Here is a 23,029-nt window from a genome sequence, read left to right on the forward strand (position 1 = left end):
TATTCCAATTCATATCTAATGATTTATTTTACAAGGTACAGTCTATTTCTGCCAACGGGGTTTCTTTTACTTTATTCTTTTTTAAATACTCTTCAAAGATTGCCCATTCCTTGTTGACTTTTTGTTTAGTTTGACCTTTTATTCTACCAGTTGTTTTTGCCAGTTGTATATATTCTATCATTAAGGCTTGCCAATCTGTAGTGTTTGGTGCTACCCTGTTCTTCCAATTTCTTGCTATTAATATTCTGCCCGCGGTTGTTCCATACATGAGTAATGTTACTTTTGTTTTCTCCATTTCTTTTGGCAATATACTCAAAAGGAATGTCTCTGGCCTTTTAGGAAATGTACATTTTAATAATTTTTTTAGTTCTTCATAAATGTTGTTCCAGAACACCCCCACCTCTATGCAGCTCCACCACATGTGCACATATGTACCTCTTTCTTTCCCACACCTCCAGCACATGTGCGACCTGTTTTTATAGATTTTGGCCAGTTTGTCTGGCGTTTGGTGCCATCTATACATCATCTTAAGGATGTTTTCTCTTAGTGTATAGCATAGGGTGAATTTTATATCCTTTTGCCAGAGTTTTTCCCATTGATCTATTAAAATATTGTATCCCAGGTCTTGGGCCCATCTTATCATGGTTGGTTTTGTTTGTTCTTCAAATAATTCCCATTCCAACAAATTGTCATATAATTGTGAGATATACTTTCCTTTCTTTTGTTTTATTATTTTTTCAAATTTTGATGTTTCTTCTGCGATTCCTATTTTTTTGTCTTCCATAAACCTTTGCCTTATCTGGAAATACTGGAACCAATCTGTTATATTCTCCTTGATTTTTTCATATTCCTTCAAATTTAATTTCTCCTTTGTTCCTTCCAATACTTCTCTATATGTTACCCATTTTGTTTCCATATTTAGTTTTTTCACTGCTGTGGCTTCTGCCGGTGAAGTCCACAGTGGGATCTTTGAGTAGAAATTTTATTACCGTAATGTATTTATGAGATTTCTCACCATAAGGTCCCAGAGAAGGTTACAGTAATAAAAATATTCAATTACAAAACCAATTAAACTGTTGCAATGCATAGGATTGCACAGTAATTCGGCAATCCTGTGCAAACTTAAACTGCATTCCTGCATTAAGCCACATTGAACACAGTGCAACATGAATAGGATTGCACTGTCAAATTGAAACGTCATACTTTTTTTTCTACAATGCGCTACTGATAAATCAAGAAGTCAATTTTTGAAAGTGTTTTGAATATGCTGAAATCCAAATAAATGTGCATTATGTAAATCACCTAGAAAGTTAATATATTTTATTCGATGAGGTGGGGAAAGGAACCTACACAAGTTTTTCTTTTTTAATCGAACTGGCTATTCAAAAATGTAGATGCAATTGTACATACATAGCTAATTGCACAGAATGGCCATCAACGTATTTCTCTCTCTTTTGTATCCCCAGACAGAGAATGCAAATATCATGCAACAATCCTACTCCCCCTCGCATTCTCAGAATAATTTACATGCATCGCCAACAAAGAAGCAAGAATGAGGGGAAAATGTTTTTGAAGCTGCCTACAGATTTAACATACAGATACCAGATTGTCCCCAGTTGCCTTTGGAATGGTAAGGGAAACCTCAACCTTTGTTGTATGCACAGTGAGGAATTATCAGGCTAAGAAAAACAAGTTTCGGTCTTCTATCGCTGCAATAAAATGCACCCAGTTTGAGTTTTGCATTTTTGTAAAATAAAACAAAGCAACAGTATGATTAAAATTCAGTCCTGCATGGGTACTTACAACTAACACCCCCACCACTGCAACTAGGATTTTGGATTTCCCCCTCTCCTTTTGAGCTGGAGAGACCCACGCCATATTACAGATTACTGCTGAATGTGCCCACCGTAAGTGGTGTAACTGGCGCGATATGTCAGCAAGGCAGACACAGAGATCACTAAGACATGGTGGTTTCCTCAGGATTCCTCACACCAGGAATTGCTGCTTTAGCAGAAGCAGCAGCAACAACAACAACAAACAGAAGGGTGAGGAAGACATTCCTCCCTCCCTTGTGATGTCATGCCCACCAGGAAAGTAAGTGGTTGCCTGGGATGGTTGGAAGGAGCACAGAAGGCAAGGAGAGAAGAGTCCAGTCCTTCTCTAGCTTAAGTATAATTTGTCTTGACTCGAGGGTGGTTGTGGTTGTTGTTGTTGAAGAGAAATGGGAACCATTGCATTCAGCATCGCATTGACCCAGCAAGCCAAAAGGGGGGAGACCATTGGAAAGAGAGCATGAAAAATCAAAACACAATGAAGGCTGGTCCATTTGGGGTGTGTGGGGCAGTACCCCACTGTCAGAGGTTGTTACGGCTACTCTTGAGTAACGACTTTCCACATACTTGTCTTTAAAAGAGTCTTTATTGGTGCACGTTATTTACAGTGTAGTGAGCTGTCGGTTTCATGTCCGCTCATTCCATGTCAGAATCCGGCACTGCCCCCTGGACCAACATAAGATTCGCGGGACAGCGAATCTCCTCCCCTTTCTCCTCCTCCTTAATTCCGCTGCCGGGGGAAAGGGTCTGCACTCCGTCTTTTCCCTCTCCCCCCTTTCCGTCTCTCTCTCTTTCCGCCTGTGGAGCAGGGGCTCTCCCATGCTGCCAGAGACCAGGCTCTCTCTCTCCGCTTCCTGACTGGCCCCTTCAGACCCCGTGCTTTCATGGCTGCTTGGGGACGAACTGCTTCTGATGAGAGGGGGAGGTTCTCTGTAATCTCTCCCCCTTACACCCACCAAACTCAGTCTGCCCACACTTGCTTGCCTTCTTGCTTTTAACCAATCCCTGGCTGTCAGCTTCCTCCTCTTCCTTAATCCCAGTGTCATAGAACTCAGCAAGGGGTGGTGGCAAAAGTAGAATTAATTGGCTCTGCCTCTCACTGGCTCTGGCTCCACCTAGTGGTTAGCTTCCTTGCCTTCTGCCCTTCTAGTTCCAATGGGGACCAGCCACCTCTGAACACCTACACTGCCACCATTCAAGATGCTTGCAAGTTAGAAATGAAGCTGGATGCCACAAGGATCAGTGGGTGCCTTTGTATACATAGAATAAAGCCACTGATCATGAAATTGAAGGGGACTTCAAGGATCATCTTACCCTGTCCTGGCTGATGCAGGGAAATCTGTTGTATAGAACAGTATTTGTTGTAGGTTTTTTATTAATGAAACATAAAGCCAACGGAGGAAGATGGGCAGTGTTATTGTTGGAAGGATAACACTGTGAGATGTCCATCCAGATTCGAGTACAAAAATTTGGGACGCAATCATCTTCTGCTACTTCCCAGTGCTACCGTTAGCAACAAATTGCTGGCCTGGATAGGTCATGGAGAAACATTCTCTTGTTACTACACCACTGGGATCAATAGGGGGCTTGCAAACAATATACCGTACACAGGGATAGTGAGAGAATGCCCACCTTTGCATTTATTTGATTTGTGCTTCCATCAGTGGCTCCAGAAGTGGGCAGGGATGCTATGAATCAGTGGTTTTTCTACGGCACCAGATGTAAGTGCCCCCAAGCAAGCAGCAAGCAGAGTGCAACTGGACGCACAAACCTGTCTGACAATATAGCCAACTGCATGTGTGATACGCAACAATTATCCAGAACTGCATTGTGAAAATCATGGTTGCTTTTGCAAATAAGTGTTCTGAACTTCTCAGAGCACAGAAAGATGGAAATAGACGAGATACATTCTGTGTATGGCTAAAAAATAAATAAAGGTATTCCTGAATCAGACCATGGCACTTTTTGAGTATTTGGCTATCTATTTTCAAACCTCTAAACGCAAACTTACTCTGAAATGTTTCCATCTACATTTCCCGAGCTAAGAGTAGTTGGGCAATTATGCCTGCTTTCAGAGATTTAGGGAAATTGGCCCATTTGCTTTCCTGTCATATTGGCAGTAAAAGAAAAAAAAAAGCAAGTAAATCTGGGTAGAGGTTTGGGACGTTATGTGATGCATGTTGTTTTCTGCGTCAGCAGTTCCTGCGTACAAAATGCTGCCGATACTCAGAACTGTATGAGAAGCCATGCTAGGCAAAACCCCAGCATTCGGGCTAGCCGTGTGAGTACTTTATATTTGTCAATAGTACCTGAAATCAGCTCAGCTGCTGTAGCTACACAAAACAAAAACCCAGATTTATTTATGGCCTAGAGGCCCAAGGGGTTTTGCACAAACAGAAATGGGTTGATACTGATTGATGCACCAACCTGAGACTGCAAAACATGACGGAGGGTGCGAGAGAGATGGTGCGGCGGCTGAAAGTGTATTTCTAATTCTGGGCAAAAGGATCGGAGCCTCTGTGAGATGGAAGCTTAACAAAGGCAGCATTCCACGGGCAGTTCTCTTTAATCAAGAAAGGAATGGAAATTATCGCTCTTAAGTGTGAAGATTAGATTCTCTCTAAGTGGATCTCAAGCCTTATTCAAACATTTGTGCTACTCTTAAGATAGAGAAAGGGTCACACGGTGAGCTCTTTGGGCTGAATCAAAGAACCAGTGCAGCAACTGAGTCAGTACAGAAGGTTTGCAAGAACCAGGGCTGCTGTAAACCCAACTTCTATCGAGTTTTATGCAAAGCTCTGTACAAATGGCCTCCTGATGTTCCCTACACTGTTTATGGGTAGAGAAACCAGGAGGACAATTTCCCTGCATTTCTCCAGTCGCTGTTTTGCTGCAACTGCGATGGCAACCTGGCCATCCTTTCTGTATTCCGCCAGAATTTCCCAGACGTTGTGCCAGCACGTTTTGGGAAGGAAATGGTGGCCATCTGGAGGAGAATATTTGGGGGGGGGAGTGTGCAAAGTGGCATTTATATATTTATTATAGGGGAGTGTGAGAAAAAGGAAAAACACAAAAAAATTGTGAGAAATTTCAACTCAGTCTAAAAACAACATTTAAAACATACTAATGTGCAATATAATGGGACCCAGGTGGCTCTGTGGCTCAGGCATTTCTCAACCGCTGTTGAGAAGCTGGCTGGTGTGCCGTGACGTGAGAAGGGCGATTTTGCAGCATCGTGATCCCCTTTCGCTCTAGCTGCAGGAAACCGGCCAGAGCCTCCCCCCTTTTTTTTTTGCAAATAAATTTTGGGAGGGAGACCGAGGGAAAGCCGCCCGCTTCTCTCTCACGCCGCTTTACGGCTGCTGAAAACCCCCCGAGAAAGAGCAGCGCCGCCGTACAGTGCCCAGGCTCCCTCCTCTCCCAAGGTAAAGGGATCCGCCGCCGAGAGTGGGAGGGGGGAGAGGGGGCGGGGGTAAGGAGGAGCGCAGGCGAGAGCTGGTGGGCAGAAAAGTTGGCCAAGTTGTGGCAAGGTGAGGCAGGCGTGCGTGGGGGCACGCGCGCAGGTAGCGGCTCGCGAAGTGCGAGGCGCCAACCCGGCAGCGGAGAGCTAGAGCGCGCGAGGAGGGAGCACGCGCAGGCGCCGCCGCCGCTCTTCCAGCCCAGCTGCCATTCTCCCAACACTAAGCGCTCCCCTCTCCCCTCCTTCCTTTTATCCCACACCCCCATCTTTGCCTCGCTTTCTCCCGCCCTGCCCGTGGCTGCAATGAGCTTGACCCGCCGGAAAGCAATATTTGGCAAGTGTTTCTTACAGTCATAATTATAATATAGGGTGGCAAAGAGTTAATTTTTAAAACTTTTTTAATGGTGGTGTGCCTCGTGATTTTTTTCACGGAACAAGTGTGCCGTGGCCCAAAAAAGGTTGAGAAACACTGGGTTAAACCACTGAGCCTAGGGCTTGCTGATCAGAAGGTCGGCGGTTCGAATCCCTGTGACGGGGTGAGCTCCCGTTGCTTGGTCCCAGCTCCTGCCAACCTAGCAGTTCAAAAGCACGTCAAAATGCAAGTAGATAAATAGGAACTGCTACAGCGGGAAGGTAAACGGTGTTTCCATGTGCTGCTCTGGTTCGCCAGAAGCGGCTTAGTCATGCTGGCCACATGACCTGGAAGCTGTACGCCGGCTCCCTCAGCCAATGATGCGAGATGAGCGCGCAACCCCAGAGTCGGTCACGACTGGACCTAATGGTCAGGGGTCCCTTTACCTTTACCTTTTAATGTGCAGTATTATCAAACACTGTACTGGGGTTGCCAGAAACTAAAATAAAATGCTAATAGAATAAAATCCCAAACATGTTTCAACCAATGTTGCATTACATTATCCTTTTTTAATATCTTTTATGGATTGGACTGAAAGTTCGGCAACAAGCAAAGCACTTTTAACCCTGATGACACAACCCAGTTTGATCATCCATTTTCCAGATGGACCTAAGGTAGACCCATTCAAATGAATAAACAAGACGAAGTTAGGTCACTTAATTTCAATGGGTTGTCTTGGAGTAAAACCTACTTGAATAGCAGAACCCATGATAACAGAATCCACAACTAAACTGGGACACACTAGGCCTTAGAATACACTGGCGTTCTACAGCAAAAAAAGTGAAAAGGAAAATGATACACATCAACACGCAGTTAAATACCACTGACCTATATATATATCAGCATTCAAGCCACAAAGATCCTGCCCCCATTGCTGGTTCAAAGCAGCCTAATCTGGAACATAGTTCCCACATAGAAACTTCTGTAATCATATGCCAAAATAGATGAGGGTGGAGGAAGTTGAATAAGGAAAACTGGATATGGTTTAGAGCTCCCCACCCCCACCCCATATTTTCTCCAGGGAAATAATAATCAAATGCATCTGACTAACCTCTTTGCCCTTCGGCTGCATCAATTAACATTTAGCCATGGATTCCACTCTTGGCCAGCCTACATTTGCCTGTATTGTTTTGCAGAAATATTTCCAAGCCTGGAATTTCATGCCTTTTAAAGTGAGGAGGATGTATGCGTGTCTTCAACGGGTTTTTTTAATTTAAAGAAAAAACAAAATTACAATAGCAACTTTACGCAAAAACAATTCAACAGCCACATAAGTGTTGGTGGGGCAGTATAAATGTCATAGATGTCTGAATTTTCTTTCACTAGCTGTTTCTTCGTGTCATTTATATCCTACCAGTCCTGAAGGAACCCAGGCAGCAGATGCTGTGAAGAGACTATTACAGTGGTACCTCGCGTTACAGACGCTTCAGGTTACAGACTCCGCTAACCCAGAAATAGTATATCGGGTTAAGAACTTCGCTTCAGGTTGAGAACAGAAATAGCAGGGCAGTGGCGCGGCGGCATTAGCTAAAGTGGTGCCTCAGGTTAAGAAAAGTTTCAGGTTAAAAACGGACCCCCAGAACGAATTAAGTTCTTAACCTGAGGTACCACTGTAATTCAATAGAATATTCTTCACACCAGAAGCGGTTTAGTCATGTTGGCCACATGACCCAGAAAGCTGACAAACGCCGGCTCCCTCGGCCTGAAAGCAAGATGAGTACCGCAATCCCATAGTTGCCTTTGACTGGACTTAACCATCCAGGGGCCCTTTACCTTTTTACTCTAGATTTGTCTAGGGTTTACTCCTTAGCCTTTTCTTCTCCCAAAAATATCTCGCAAGGCAGCAGTGTTTTAAGAGCAAAGTTTTCCTTCTCCTAAATCTACTGTTATGGAGTGCTCGCTTGAACTAATCATTACCTAATGTTAACAGATCAAATCCTTTAAGGGTTCCATTTCTTTCAAAGCCAAGGAAATCTAGAAACTTAAAGTGACCTCTAATGTGCCAAATGCACATGAACTATCATCTTAACAAAGAAAATAGGAAAAACTGTAAATAAACTTTACCACTAACACATATACATGTGTGTGTGTGTATGAGATCCTCCCCTTTCTCCTTAAATTGAATCATTAATCATCTCCAGCATCTGTTAAGGCTGAATAAAGTTGGTCAGTCAGTACAACATAACAACAGATTTATAGTGAATAAAATATCCTACCTGGAATCACTTCAAAGAGGAACTTCCCTGGACTTTCATCATTGCAAGGATGCTCAGTCACCCGATTTCCAGGCAAGAATATGGTACCCTTAAAAAATAAAATTTTGAAAAAGAAGACGGGATGAGCCCTTGAGATCAAGGGAATAAGAATATTAAATCTCAAGCTTAATGCCCATAAATCATGCTGAATATCACATCTGGCTACCGAAACCCTCCCAAATGACTTGTCCTAGAAGATGTCCTGGTTTCGATGGCTCTCCAGGTGAAGAAGGGCTTCACATTTATCTCAAATGCGCTTGGCACACTCAGTAGAGCATTCATGGCCACTCTCAAACCAGATGACAGCATCGTGCATGATTGTACACTGGGCTAACCATGGCCTACTGATTGAACCCTGACTTTCAAACACCCCAAGCACAGTGAAACCAAGTGCTGATCTAAAGCCAGCTGCCGTGTGTGAATAAAGGGAGACTTCAGTGAGGCCTGTGTGCTGTCTTGCAAGCAAGGATGTGCAAAAATCACATTTGTTCAGGGCAGAACTCTTATTAACCATGGCTTGTTTAGTGCAGGTATAATACTGTTATGACATTAACACAATTTGTGATGTTCAAACTACAGTTTCATATCCCAGTAAATGGCCTGGCCCATAACCAACATTTTGGTATTCAGGTCAAGCATAGCATTTAACTATCATTAAGGAATCAAAATACGATTAAGGCATTATATCTGCACTTAAGTTCCACTGCAGTGGAACACAGTGGGAGAGACTCTTCAGGACGAAGTTTCCAACTTTATAGGTCAACACACAGTTATAGTACAGTTATACAGTTATGATTCTCTGTAAACACAGCTGAGATGGAAGTCGACAATCGGTCTTGTCCCCAGCAGATTGATTTGAAGCTTCTATTTTCTCTGCCACATGCAGAATACAGAATCTCATTTTGACATCATTAATAGCTTCATAGTTCCATTGCATTGAAACCTCCAACATTTCCAATTTCAGAAGATGCTTAAAAAGGGCTGGAACAAAATAGATAGTTCTCTGTTCTGGGTATCTGAAACTCTTAATTGCTCAAATCTAGTTCTATCGTTCTTCCAGAATTTCTTTCACAGGACACACACAACAATATCTACACACACAGGGAAACACACACACACGAGAGAGAGGGAGAGAAAGAGAGAGAGAGAGAGAGAGAGAGAGAGAGAGATTGTTGAATGTTACTTTTCTGATGTAGGTTGCTTATTTTAAAGTTTTGTTTTATTAACACATTTTTGTATTGCATTAGATTGTTATAAGAAGATGTACATTTTTTTGTTTCTTCAGCTTGTAAACCGCCTTGAGTATTGTAAGATAGAAAGACGGTATACAAATTAAAAATGATGAAGATGACGACTTTCCCACAGTTTGTTCCACTGAGCCTCAGAAAGGTGAGTAAAGGGGTGAGGACCTCATATTTATCCACATGGAGGCAGTAACTGAAATTAACTTAACACACTGGGCAGTCAGCCTCTTGTTTATTACAGCCCACAGCAATACTGCAGATATTTTCTCCATCATCTTCATTATTTAATTGTGCTTAAATGGTACCATTTCCACAAACCTTTCCAAAGCCCATTATCCTTTATTGCCATGTCATATCGGATTACTTTATCCTCCCCTGTAATCAGAAGTTGCTTTCATTTTCAGATTTTGTGAGGTTCTACTCTACAGTTTGACTCTCTTCCTACCTTTAAAGAACATGTTAATGAGCAGCTTATTTAAACTGGTCACCTGGCCCTCTAGAGCTGTTCTAGAAGCTGGATGAACAGTGGAAGCTGAATAAGAGGAGGTTTCCAGAAGAGGAGGAGGAGGAGGAGTTTGGATTTGATATCCTGCTTTATCACTACCCTAAGGAGTCTCAAAGCGGCTAACAATCTCCTTTCCCTTCCTCTCCCACAACAAACACTCTGTGAGGTGAGTGAGGCTGAGAGACTTCAGAGAAGTGTGACTAGCCCAAGGTCACCCAGCAGCTGCATGTGGAGAAGCGGAGAAGCGAACCCGGTTCCCCAGATTACAAGTCTACCGCTCTTAGCCACTACACCACACTGGCTAAGGTACTCCTGCTTTTGGGGATTAGCCTGGGAAATTTTTTCCAACATGGCCACAGTTGAGCCAGAAACCAGGCACGTCCATGGGGAGTGGGAGGGGGGGAGAGGAGGTTACATTTCCTTCAGGTAGCAAAGTTAGAAGGTGGCAAAATGTGTGCACTGACAGTTTGAACAACACTTTTTTCAAAGAGAGAATAGCAGTGGGTGTAGTAAGTTCATTTCATTTTCACCGACGCTTCCCTGTTAAATTTCCACATTATATTTGAGCTTTCACATGGTGTAAATGCCACTTCTGGAACTATAGCTGAATATAGCACTCATTTCCTTATTCCTTGCAAGGGTTTGGTTTTCCCCTCTGGAACTCTCTTGCGCTATAGTTCCAGCAGTGGCTTTTACACCACACGGAAGCACAAATATAATGCGGAACATAACATATTGGGGAAAATTCACAAAAACAGAATAAATGGCCATAAACACACTGCGTACACATTATGCCATTGAATCACATTCTTTCCCTCAAAGACATCTGGGCACCATAGTTTACCATTCACAGAGTTACGGTAACCGGCAGCGCTTCACAAACTACAGTGCCCAGAATTCTTTGAGGAGGGAAATGTGTTTCAAGTATACTTTAAGGTACAGAGTTTAGGCAGCCTCAGTTAACATTGTGCTATGGCGTGGCCCTCTTTCCCTGCTCCAGGACATGGGTGGTGAACCTCTGGCCTGTGGCTATCATCCATGTTACTATTATTATTAGTCACACAGTTTCTCTTTAGAGAAAGTAACTCAAAGCAACAATAAATACGTAACAAGTAAAGTATGTGTATCAAAGGTTAATAGCCGTGATGGCTGCATTCTGCCTACACAGTTGGAGAGAGCTATTCTTCTGAATAACAGTTGCTGGAAACCACAGGATAGGAAAGGGCTCTTGTGCCCAAAATCCAGCTCGTGGGTTTTGCCCAGGCATCCGACTGGCCACCGTGACAACAGGATTCTGGGCTTGATGGGCCATTGGCCTGATCCACCAGACTTTTCTTATGTTCTTATGAAAACCAGCATAAATTATTAGGCTAACCACGGTTCCCAGCTCTACCTCTCTTTCAAATCAGAACCAGTGAAGGCAGTGAAGGTCCTATGTGAGTGCCTGGAGGCGGTTGGAGGATGGATGGCAGCTAATAGATTGAATCCTGACAAGACAGAAGTATTGTTTGTGGGGTCCTGAATGGGGTAACTGTGCCCCTGAAGGACCAGGTGCGCAGCCTGGGAGTCATTTTGGACTCACAGCTGTCCATGGAGACGCAGGTCAATTCTGTGTCCAGGGCAGCTGTCTATCAGCTCCATCTGGTACGCAGGCTGAGTCCCTACCTGCCCACTGACTGTCTCGCCAGAGTGGTGCATGCTCTAGTTATCTCTCGCTTGGACTACTGCAATGCGCTCTATGTAGGGCTACCTTTGAAGGTGACCCGGAAACTGCAACTAATCCAGAATGTGGCAGCTAGACTGGTGACTGGGAGCGGCCCCCGAGACCACATAACACCGGTCCTGAAAGACCTACATTGGCTCCCAGTACATTTCCGAGCACAATTCAAAGTGTTGGTGCTGACCTTTAAAGCCCTAAATGGCCTCGGTCCAGTATACCTGAAGGAGCGTCTTTTCCCCCACTGTTCTGCCTGGACACTGAGGTCCAGCGCCCAGGGCCTTCTGGCGGTTCCCTCTCTACGAGAAGCTAAGTTACAGGGAACCAGGCAGAGGGCATTCTCGGTAGTGGCACCCACCCTGTGGAATGCCCTCCCACCAGAGGTCAAAGAGAACAACAATTACCAGACCTTTAGAAGGCATCTCAAGGCAGCCCTGTTTAGAGAAGCTTTTAATGTTCGATGGATTTCTGTATTTAAATATTTTGTTGGAAGCCGCCCAGAGTGGCTGGGGGAACCCGGCCAGATGGGTGGGGTATAAATAATAAATTGTTGTTGTTGTTGTTGTTGTTGTTGTTGTTATCCCCCATTTTGCCGAAGCCACAAATCTGCTTTGGCTTTGGCCAATCACCAGACATCATAGAGGATGTTAGGTGTGAGCAGGGGGGGATGGCGGCTGGGGCCAAAGGAGGCTTCTGAAACACAGCTGATCCACTTCCTGGGGACTGCGAAGTCGAAAGCTGGGGCTGCCATGCTGCAGCAGATTAACAGAATGCTTCCTGCTTTACACAGTTTCGCAGTTGGAGTTACGACATAACCTCCTCCTTCCATTTCTGTTAGGCTGCAGATTGACAAGGCATTAAATTTAATAATCCCCTATTATCACTTCAGGAAGCTCTTGCATGCTACATAAACTGCACCAAACCAACAGCCTCTCATACCCAAACTAGAATTACCTGCAAAAGGTCAAGGCATCTGGAAGGGTTTGGATCAAGCATGTGTGGGAGAGGGAGAGGGAGAGGGAGAGGGAGAGGGAGAGGGAGAGGGAGAGGGAGGATGCAGAATAACTCCTTCTAGAAAGAAACTGCTAGCACAGCCAGCCCAAGGCATTTTGCTGCCTAGGGTGAAGACCAAAATGATGCCTCACCCAACCTCCCCGTTCTAAGTACAGAAGCTGGCTGGACGTCAACACTGATGGCAGGACAGCATCCTCCACACAAGTAAGGGCAGAAGGCTAGCTTGAGAGAGGATAGGACATGCCTCACTCCCCCCGTCTGTGTGGTGTAGTGGTTAAGAGCGGTGGACTCGTAATCTGGGAAACCGGGTTCGTGTCTCCGCTCCTCCACATGCAGCTGCTGGGTGACCTTCGGCTAGTCACACTTCTCTGAAGTCTCTCAGTTCCACTCACCTCACAGAGTGTTTGTTGTGGGGGAGGAAGGGAAAGGAGAATGTGAGCCGCTTTGAGACTCCTTCGGGTAGTGATAAAGCGGGATATCAAATCCAAACTCTTCTTCTTCTCTTCTTCTTCTTCTTCTTCTTCTTCTTCTTCTTCTTCTTCTTCTTCTTCTTCTTCTTCTTCTTCTTCATTGGCTCCCAGTACGTTTCCGAGCACAATTCAAAGTGTTGGTGTTGACCTTTAAAGCCCTTAACGGCCTCGGTCCGGTATACCTGAAGGAGCGTCTCCACCCCCATCGTTCTGCCCGGACACTGAGGTCCAGCTCCGAGGGCCTTCTGGCGGTTCCCTCACTACGAGAAGCCAAGTTACAGGGAACCAGGCAGAGGGCCTTCTCGGTAGTGGCACCCACCCTGTGGAATGCCCTCCCACTAGAGGTCAAAGAGAACAACAATTACCAGACCTTTAGAAGGCATCTCAAGGCAGCCCTGTTTAGGGAAGCTTTTAATGTGTGATGGATTTCTGTATTTTAATGTTTGATGGATTTCTGTATTTTAGAATTTCTGTTTTGTTGGAAGCCGCCCAGAGTGGCTGGGGGAACCCGGCCAGATGGGCGGGGTATAAATAAATTATTATTATTATTATTATTATTATTATTATTATTATTATTCCCTACCTCTTCAGCTTTTGACACCTCCTCCTCCCAACCTTCTCCCTCTGGCCACTCATTGTCATCCCACCACCAGTCCCCTGGCTCTGAGCCTTCTTCCCTTGGTGGTTCCCCAGCTGGTTCCTCCCACCATTTCTCTGCACCCAGCCAGTTCATGACAGGCCGTGCCCCCCTTTGCCCTAACAGACCAGGAGTAACCCCACTGAACTCAGTGGGGCTTCTCTGAATTAATATGTTTAGGGTTGTGCTGCAACAGAAATGACAGCTGTTGTATTAAACCTCTCACCCCACCACAAAAAGCCTCTCCCTCTTCATTCTCTTCATATTTAAGATAATGCCGTTGATGTATTTCATGCATAGTTAGCATCTGAAATAGTCTAGCTTCATGGGAAAGATTATTGTAAGTTATGATGGTGGGAGAAACAAGTATTTGGAAGCAGGGATTTGAGACGATAATCAATTGCAGGGTAAATTAACTTACTTATTAAATACATACCGTGCCAACTATGGAGAAAATCACTTGAAAAGCTCTACTGAAAGAAAAGACTTGGCTAGAGTCACAACTAACTTGATAGCAGGCTGCTCCATACGCAGATTATTTATAATTTATCTGGATTTATAACTAGACCAATTCCCAAGGGCTCGGGCTGAGAGAAACTGCATCAATTAAACAAGATTAAAGGGATTATATAAAACATGCACTGTTATATTGAATCCTTGTTTGGTCCCAGCCACTGAGAGCCAATCTACATCTTGGAAAAAGGACATGTGGTACAGTCCTCTCAGAACTAAACTACTTGCGAAAATAGGTGAGGAAATTGCGTACAGTATTTATTTTGTATTCTGCAAATTTATAATCTTACAACCTAAGGTCATCAAGGGTAAAAATTAAAAACAAAATGAAAAAAAATGTAAATGTTGAAAACCATGAAAACTACTTTGATAAGCTCTAAAACAAAATAATGGAAATACAATGACTATTTTATAAATGACTATTTTATATACAATTACAATTTTATAAATGACTGGGTCATACCTAAGGGAAAGCCTTCTTAGCCAACCGTTTTCAGCAGGCACCTAAACATCATTATGCTGGATGCCATCCTAACTTTGGCCAGCAATTGATTCCAGAGGGCTGGAGCCGCAACACTAAAAGCTCAGCTTTTAGTACAGCCTAAGCCCACCTCTGAGTGATATGATATTCCACATGCCAATTACAATTTGAATTTGGTGAACGGGCTTAGGGATGGACAAATCAGTATGTTTCCTGTCTTTGCCACTATTGTATGTGCTCATCTGCACATCCATCCCATCCTATATGTTTGTGTAGACCTGTTTCGATTCATATTTTGAGCGTAGAAATGTCATAAGATTTGTGAAGTGTGAAAACAGGTGATGGATAACAAAATTGTGGCCTGCATTGGAATCTGGAAGGTGTGGGTGAGATCAGTTCATCACAGAATTCCCAAAGACAGAATTTGCTGAGCTTTCCCAAATGGGGGAAGAATGCAATAGAACATGAATGGTTGAGATCAGAGATAGAATATGTCAGGCATGTCCAACAGGTAGATCGTGATCTACCAGTAGATCACTGGACGTTTGTGGTAGATCACTGGTAGATCAGTGGCTCCCCCCGAAGAAGCTAAAGATCTTTGGCTCCCCTAAAAAAACAGCTCAACATCTTTGCCCTGCACCCCTAAAATGACCTGAACCACCAAAAACCGGGTTTCCTTCCTAAAAAAAAGCTCAACGCCGCTTTCCTCTTCCCTAAAGAAGTTCAATAACTTCTATGTGAGCCCCCCAAAACAGGGCTTTCCTTCCTAGAAAAAGCTCAACAACTTTGACCTGAACCCCCCCAAAAGGGGGTATATCACTGCCAATTTTTTAACTCTGTGAGTAGATCACAGTCTCTTGGAAGCTGGCCACCCCTGGAATATGTGGAACATAGTGGCCTTTTCTCTATATCTATACAGCTTTCTGTGCTTGCCTCCTTGGGCTCCTTCAGGAGGAAAGGTATATATAAATTGAATGAAGAAGAAGAGGAGGAGGAGGAAGAGGAGGAGGAGGAGGAAGCGGGAAGGCAACAGCTATTTAATATAACAAGTGAAAGATACCACAGACACTCCCTTTATTTTCTTATCTAAGATTTTGGCCAACCATTAGGGTGGGCCTTTTTCTACGGTGGCTCTTGAATTTCTCCCTCAGAAAGGAATTCCCTTGCACTGTTCTAACTGGCATTCCAAGACCGTTTTCTTTAGGCTGATATTTCTTCTGGCACTTTTGGTTCAGATTATTGTGATACCATTTGTGTATTGCCGTTTCTTCTAAAACAAAAAACAGAAGCCTACCCTTTCGGAGAGAAGATGAAACCAGAACTTTAAACTCAGAGTTTGGACACAGGTCTACCACCTCCGTAAAAACTGGGTCTCTAGAAACCCTCAATCAGAACAGGTGGTTAGAACCGGGATTTCCTCTAATTTCTCCCTCAGATCATGCTTGACAACACAAAACCAAAATGTCTCCATGCCAGCCTTCCCCCAGTCTAGTGTTCTTTAGAATTTTTGCTGGACTACAACTCCTATCAACCTCAAGCGGCATGGCCAATGGTTCAGGATGATAGGAGATGTAGTCCTAGATACCTCGGGGTGGAGGACCAGGCTGGAGAAGGCAGCCCTAAATACTTTACAGAGCAGGCACACGAAGGAGAAAGAGTAATTTCGAAGGAAGAACAACATGCCGAGTGGGAAGGACATGGGAATTATTTTTGCACCTGCCTAATATTCAGATGGATTTTTCAATTCTATACACAATTAAAAAGCAATGGTGTAACTTCTCTGGAATGAAAAACATCAGCTGAGCAGGTTGGTAGAGGCTGCTCTGTGTAATTCACACAGTGTTCCAGATTAAGCCACTGAATTGAAAGATAGATGCCAGCACAGTGTGTATTTTTTCTGAGCAACAGCAGTGATCTTATAGCACACAGAAAGAAAACTAAAAAGACAAATAAACTGGAGATGGCAAAAAATAAATTAGGATGCCAGCCATAGCCAGCCAGCCAGCTTCCTTGTTCAGTGGCAATGAAGGAAGGCGCAGCTGCTGAAATCCGCCTTGCTAATCTCTCCAGAAACTCCTAACATTTCCATTACAACGAATACAGTTGTGTCTTCAGTCCACCATCACCTAACGTTTTGCTGCCCACTGCCAAAGAAAACATTCAAGCAGGCTAAATCCAGTAAAGGAATCAATGCAACTAAGTCAGACAAGCTTCTCGTGCAGTAGCTGAAAAGGAAAAGAGACCCTGAACTTGTTGTGACAGTGTACTTTCCTCAACTTGCATTATGAAAACGGACGGAGCAACAGGAGCTCACCCCATTGCAGGGATTCAAACCGCCGACCTTCTGATCTGCAAGCCCAATAGGCTCAGTGGTTTAGACCACAGTACCACCCACGTCCCTTGAACTGTAACTACTGAGCTGCATCGCAGCACCCCCTCGCCTAACTGAGCAAGTTTAGAGTAAAATGATTTCTTATATACTTCTGATTTTTATTTGTATTTTTAAAAAGTCTGCAGCAAAGGAAAATGACAGCATTAATTTGACTAGAATTCTCCCCCTCCCCCCATTGATTCCAGAGCAGTTCATTAAAATCCTAAACAGGTGGCATGTTTGGCAGCCCAACTGTGTATATGCAGCAGACAGATTTATTATGCCTTTCATTTTTAAAATATTTATGCACCAATGGAGACGGCGAGATAAAATACCTTCCTTGTCAGAGCATCCTGCTAAGAGACGGCTGTGAAAAGCGTCGCATCAATCAAAGAGGGCCATAAAGATGTTATCGTCCATTTCATAATTATCATCAATTAAGCACAAAACTTTGGAAACGCTGTCTTTTTGAGGGGCTGTTATCTTATTTCACTTCCGAAACAAGCCCAGCCATTTGGCATTGATAGAGAGGGGAGATCCCATAAAAGCAGGGCAAGTAACTAGCATAGCAATTTGCAATAACTGACTATAAAGAGGTTCCCTTTGATATACGGAAGAAAGCTGATACGATGACGTGCAGAACATCTATTAGTTCAAAACAGGCTGCATCGTAGTCATCAGACAGACAAGTAGCATGATAAGGAAAGGCTTCGCTCGATCTGTAAAGCACTATATTGCCTCAACAGCCACCTTCTACAATATGCACCTGTTGGGACCCTGAGGTCAGCTTCAGAGGTCTTGCTCTCTGTCCTGGGCAGGTGTACAGAACAGAAACTTTGTAATGGCACTGCAACTATTTTGCATGAGATCCAGCAGTCCCCACCTCCCCACCCCACTTGCCCTTCCTTTCCTGCTCTTTATCTTGAAAACCTCCTGGTTTGGACAGATATTCAATCACTGCAGATCTGCCATGTAAAGTTTTAACCTGATAACTGCTGCCTCGTTGTTTTATCTGTGGCTGGATCGGGTTTTTTTTCCTCGTTTTGTTTTGTTTGTAAGTCAGTTGGGCACAGATCTTTGTGGAAAAGCCGAGGCATGCATTTCCTCAATAATATAAGAGGTGGAGCAGACTACTGTAGCATGGAGCATTTGTGTTCAGGGTTTCAGCCAGCCAGCAATACTCCCCCAACCCACTCAAAGATAAACCAATTTTCAGGTTTAGCCCCTTTGATAAATACTCAGGATTCTGTGGCCCCTGAACATGTTCAGCCCTCACAGGAATGTTTGGAGTTTCTCCCTGCCTTTCTCTGGCTCCCCTCCAAAGTCTTTTTTGCGCTTCATCAAATCTTGGAGTTGCCCCCAACCTGCTCATACCACTCCCCTGTGCATGGAAGCTAGGCTATATAGGATAATAGTAATAAGCCAAGTTGAAGAATGTGCTCAAAGGCTCAGGATTATTTATTTTTTTAAGCTAATTGCTTTCACCCTCCTGCCTTGGCAAAGTAAAACTAGCCACTATGGGCAACTCACCACCGTGGATACAGAAAACCTCTGCGGAACATGATCTTCTTCACAGCTCTGCGCAAAGTAAGGTATAACCCCTGTTATCATTTGGCAAGCTCGGCCAGGAGGAGGCTAGCAGAATCATTTCTTATTCTGTTTGAGGAAAGATCTCCAGATAGATTAAGGTGCTGGTTTTGACCTTTAAAGCCCTATGCGGCTTGGGACCTTCGTACCTACGGGGCCGCCTCTCCTGGTATGCCCCGCGGAGGACCTTAAGGCCCACAAACAACAATATTCTGGAGATCCCAAGCCATAAGGTGGCTAGATTGGCCTCAACTAGGGCCAGGGCCTTTTCAGTATTGGCCCCAACTTGGTGGAACCCTCTTTCACAGGAGACCAGGGCCCTGCGGGATTTGTCATCTTTCCGCAGGGCCTGCAAGACAGAGCTGTTCCACCTGGCCTTTGGGTTGGATTCAGTCTGACCCCTGTGTTTTCCTCCCTCATGGTTTGGATTTATGGACTACTTAAAATGAGGCTGCATTTTAAATTTTAATATTGTATTTAATCTGTATTTTAATTAATTGTTTTCTTTTCTGTTATGTCTTATTGTAATTTTATTGGTGTTAGCTGCCCTGAGCCTGGTTTTGACTGGGGAGGGCGGGGTATAAATAAAAATTTAGTATTATTATTATAGTTGTGTAAAATAAATAAATACATGGAAATCAATCAATGTGATGCTGTAATTTGGTGAGGTATAAAGATAAAGGTTCACATGTCTATGGCTATTCCAACAAGCATCAGCTGCTAAGACAATTGCAGAAGTGCAACGGGAAACTTTCAGGAGCCTAAAACATTAATCACGCCTGAGAACCAGAGCAAGTTGGCGTTTCAGAGCTCCCTGGAGCCTGACTTTCTGCTTTGCCGGGTAGATTCTAGTTGACATTCAGCCTACGTCTGTGCTTCATAGTAACATTCACTTGACATTAGTACTCTTCCTTTACACTTCTCAAGATCTAAAATATAGTCAGAACCATCCTGCAAGTGGCTTTAAGAAGACATGATACCAGGACTGGCCCAAGACATTTTGCCGCCTGAGGCAAAGAAGAAGAAGAAGAAGAAGAAGAAGAAGAAGAAGAAGAAGAAGAAGAAGAAGAAGAAGAAGAAGAAGAAGAAGAAGAAGAAGAAGAAGAAGAGGAAGAGGAGGAGGAGGAGGAGGAGGAGGAGGAGGAGGAGGAGGAGGAGGAGGAGTTTGGATTTGATATCCTGCTTTATCGCTACCCGAAGGAGTCTCAAAGCGGCTAACATTCTCCTTTCCCTTCCTCCCCCACAACAAACACTCTGTGAGGTGAGTGGGGCTGAGAGACTTCAGAGAAGTGTGACTAGTCCAAGGTCACCCAGCAGCTGCATGTGGAGGAGCGGAGACGCGAACCCGGTTCCCCAGATTACGAGTCTACCACTCTGAACCACTACACTACACTGGCTCTCTGGACAAGATTCTGTGTGCCCTGCCCTGCTTCAAGTGTTTGGGGCATTCTCTGTGGCAGTCCTATAGCCCCTCCCCACGGAGATGTCCCTGAGTAAAATTTACTTAAGATGCACCTCTTTGCCTGAGAGAGAGAGAGAGAGAGAGAGAGAGAGAGAGAGAGAGAGATTGTTAGCACACCCACACTATTCTTCTGATTGTAAATTGCCTTCACTGATTTTTATACTGTGTTTTGATATTGTTACAACCTGTCCTGGAGCCTTATGGTGAAGGGTGGGTAAAGGAAGCCAATAAAACTTTAAAGGCCACAACTTTAAACAAAACGGAAAAAAATTAAAAAAATCCTTCCAGTAGCACCTTAGAGACCAACTAAGTTTCTCATTGGTATGAGCTTTTGTGTGCATGCACACTTCTTCAGATACACATCAGATACACGAAAGCTCATACCAATGACAAACTTAGTTGGTCTCTAAGGTGCTACTGGAAGGATTTTTTACGTCAGACCAACACGGCTACCTACCTGTAACTTTAAACAAAGACAGCGTAACAGAATAGGGGGATGTGTATGTATGTGTATGACTGTAATTGTGTTTTTGTTTTGTTTTGAATAATAATAATAATAATAATAATAATAATAATAATAATAATAATAATTTATTTATACCCCGCCCATCTGGCTGGGTTTCCCCAGCCACTCTGGGCAGCTTCCAACAGAAATATTAAAATACACTAATTTCTTAAAGATTAAAAGCTCCCCTAAACAGGGCTGCCTTCAGATGTCCTCTAAAAGTCTGGTAGTTGTCTTTCTTTTTGACATCTGGTGGGAGGGCGTTCCACAGGGCGGGTGCCACTACTGAGAAGGCCCTCTGCTTGGTTCCCTGTAACTTGGCTCCTCGCAGCGAGGGAACCGCCAAAAGGCCCTTGGCACTGGACCTCAGTGTTCAGGCAGAGCGATGGAGGTGGAGACGCTCCTTCAGGTATACTGGACCTATGCCGTTTAGGGCTTTAAAGGTCAGCACCAACACTCTGATTTGTGCTCAGAAACGTACTGGGAGCCAATGCAGATCTTTCAAGACCTTTTAAGGGAGGGCATTCAATTTCGTTGTACTATTTAAAGTACAATGACAATAAAGTATCATCTATCTATCTATCTATCTATCTATCTATCTATCTATCTATCATCTATCTAAATATAGTAGAGAAGTCATCTTCAGCACCGGCAATGGGACAGCACCCCCCCCCCCACCGTGTCAGAGGCAGGGATGTAAGAAGGCATCCTTTTCCAGTACTGCCCCCTCCTTATCTGTCTCATGCAGCACCGTGGCTGCTCCATTGCAGGTCATCTTCTTTGTCAAAACTGTGTCAAAACTATGCAACTTACATAATTTGCATAATGGTTTATGTAAATTGATTAAATTACACTGACATTATGTTCTTCCACCCGCTTTCATGTCAAAGCAAAGGAAACACGGTGCAATTGAGGGAGATGCAATCTGTTACATATCACTTGTTGGACTGAAAGCAACAATGTTCAATATTGATCATATCCACTGGATAGATTTCTGTCCCAAGCTTGGGGCAAATAATCGAACACCAGCAGTTTCCACTCCTGTTTCTATTTTTGTCAGCAAGCCCTGAGCTCTCTAGTCTGAAAGCACCAAGCTAGCTTAGGGGGCTCAGTGGGGGGGGGGAACCAAGATGTTTATGTTTATATGCCTTTAAAATTCCTTGATACATGCCTATAAACCTAGGGAGGGGTGGCAGAGAAAGGGACACAGAGAGAAATAAATAGCACCCACCAAACTGTATCCAGTTCAAACAAGTGTGTTAAGGCTTCCAGATTAAATGCTAACGAATTTCTTTCTTTCTTTTACTCTAGCTTTGAGTTCATTCAATTTTTCTTTCCTCACAAGCCAATGCATTTGGCAAGGAAACAACTAATAAAAATCTCTACCCATAGCAACAAGTCATGTTGTTCTTCTGGCTGCTTATTCAGCTGAAAATACTGCTTTTTATCTCAGATGTAATGGGCAGAGGAGGATTCTCTTGAGTGGTTGTAGGCTAAAAGAATTTGATTCCCCACCTCCAGACACAGATTAATGAAAACTTTCCCAGATATTTTGCTTTGCTACTTGAATCAGCAATGCAAGGCTTGTAAGGAATACAGTTGTTGCTTTTTTGGGGGGGGACTATAAACCTTGCTTTTAAAAGAATAGGACAAAATCCTTGTTTTTAGATAAGCAGGAAACAAAATCCATTCGTAGTCACCTTTGCTATCATCTATTTTCTTTATCTCAAAATGTCAGTCAACTGCAGCAAAAATCATTACATCGTAACAAGGGGTGAATAAATCTGTCAATTTTGGTTTCTCTCAGTCTCCCATTTTTTTTCCAGCCTTTAAATTCAGCTCTTCCCATTTCTACTGCAATCTGTGATTTATTTATTTATTTATTTAAAAAAAGCGCTTAGTGCAAATTTATCCTAACATACACATTTTTCCCCAAAGCAATTTATCTCATATACTGTAACTCCTTTTCGCATACTATTTCCATATACCCACTTTGCACTAGGATGTGTATTTATTGTACATATCCACTCCATTGTGGAATTTAATAAAAAGTAAAGTGAGCTGGCCATGCTAAGGAGCCAGCTTTCAGGGAAGTGGCAACAGTGGATCTTCTGCATCAGAAGGCGGTTGAACTAGATTACACCTTTAGGGGTACCTTCTAAAGCAGGCATGGCCAAACTTGGCCCTCCAGCTGATTTGGGACTACAATTCCCATCATCCCTGACCACTGGACCTGTTAGCTAGGGGTGATGGGAGTTGTAGTCCCAAAACAGCTAGAGGGCCAAGTTTGGCCATGTCTGTTTTAAAGCAATGATCATGTGATTCTAGACTAGGTGGCAGGAGAGAATGCCAAGAACATTCCCTGGTCAGGAGGGTCAGAACTGAAAAAACCTACCTCCCTGCCTGCCGCCAGTCACCAACTGCATGTGCATGTGGAAGGAGATTGCCTTTAAGGTTTCCCATAGTATAAAAAGGTAACCACAACAAGTGTCTCAAAATATACAGTGGTACCTCAAGTTACAAACGCCTCAGGTTACAAACGCTTCAGGTTACAAAATCCATTA

General features: G+C 43.7%; 1 protein-coding gene across 2 annotated transcripts in view; it reads right to left on the minus strand.

Moving 5' to 3' along the window:
- The window catches only part of ARHGAP24 (Rho GTPase activating protein 24), a 348,183-nt gene that overhangs the window by 214,890 nt on the left and 110,264 nt on the right, over positions 1-23,029 (minus strand). For both annotated transcript variants that reach the window (XM_035112152.3, XM_035112151.3), the window contains one exon: positions 7,921-8,008. In XM_035112152.3, coding sequence (XP_034968043.1) covers positions 7,921-8,008 — 88 coding nt within the window. The remainder of the gene's footprint in view (positions 1-7,920; positions 8,009-23,029) is intronic.

Source organism: Zootoca vivipara, chromosome Z1 (genome assembly GCF_965207765.1).
Source record: "Zootoca vivipara chromosome Z1, rZooViv2.hap1.1, whole genome shotgun sequence".
NCBI classification, from domain to species: Eukaryota; Metazoa; Chordata; class Lepidosauria; order Squamata; family Lacertidae; genus Zootoca; species Zootoca vivipara.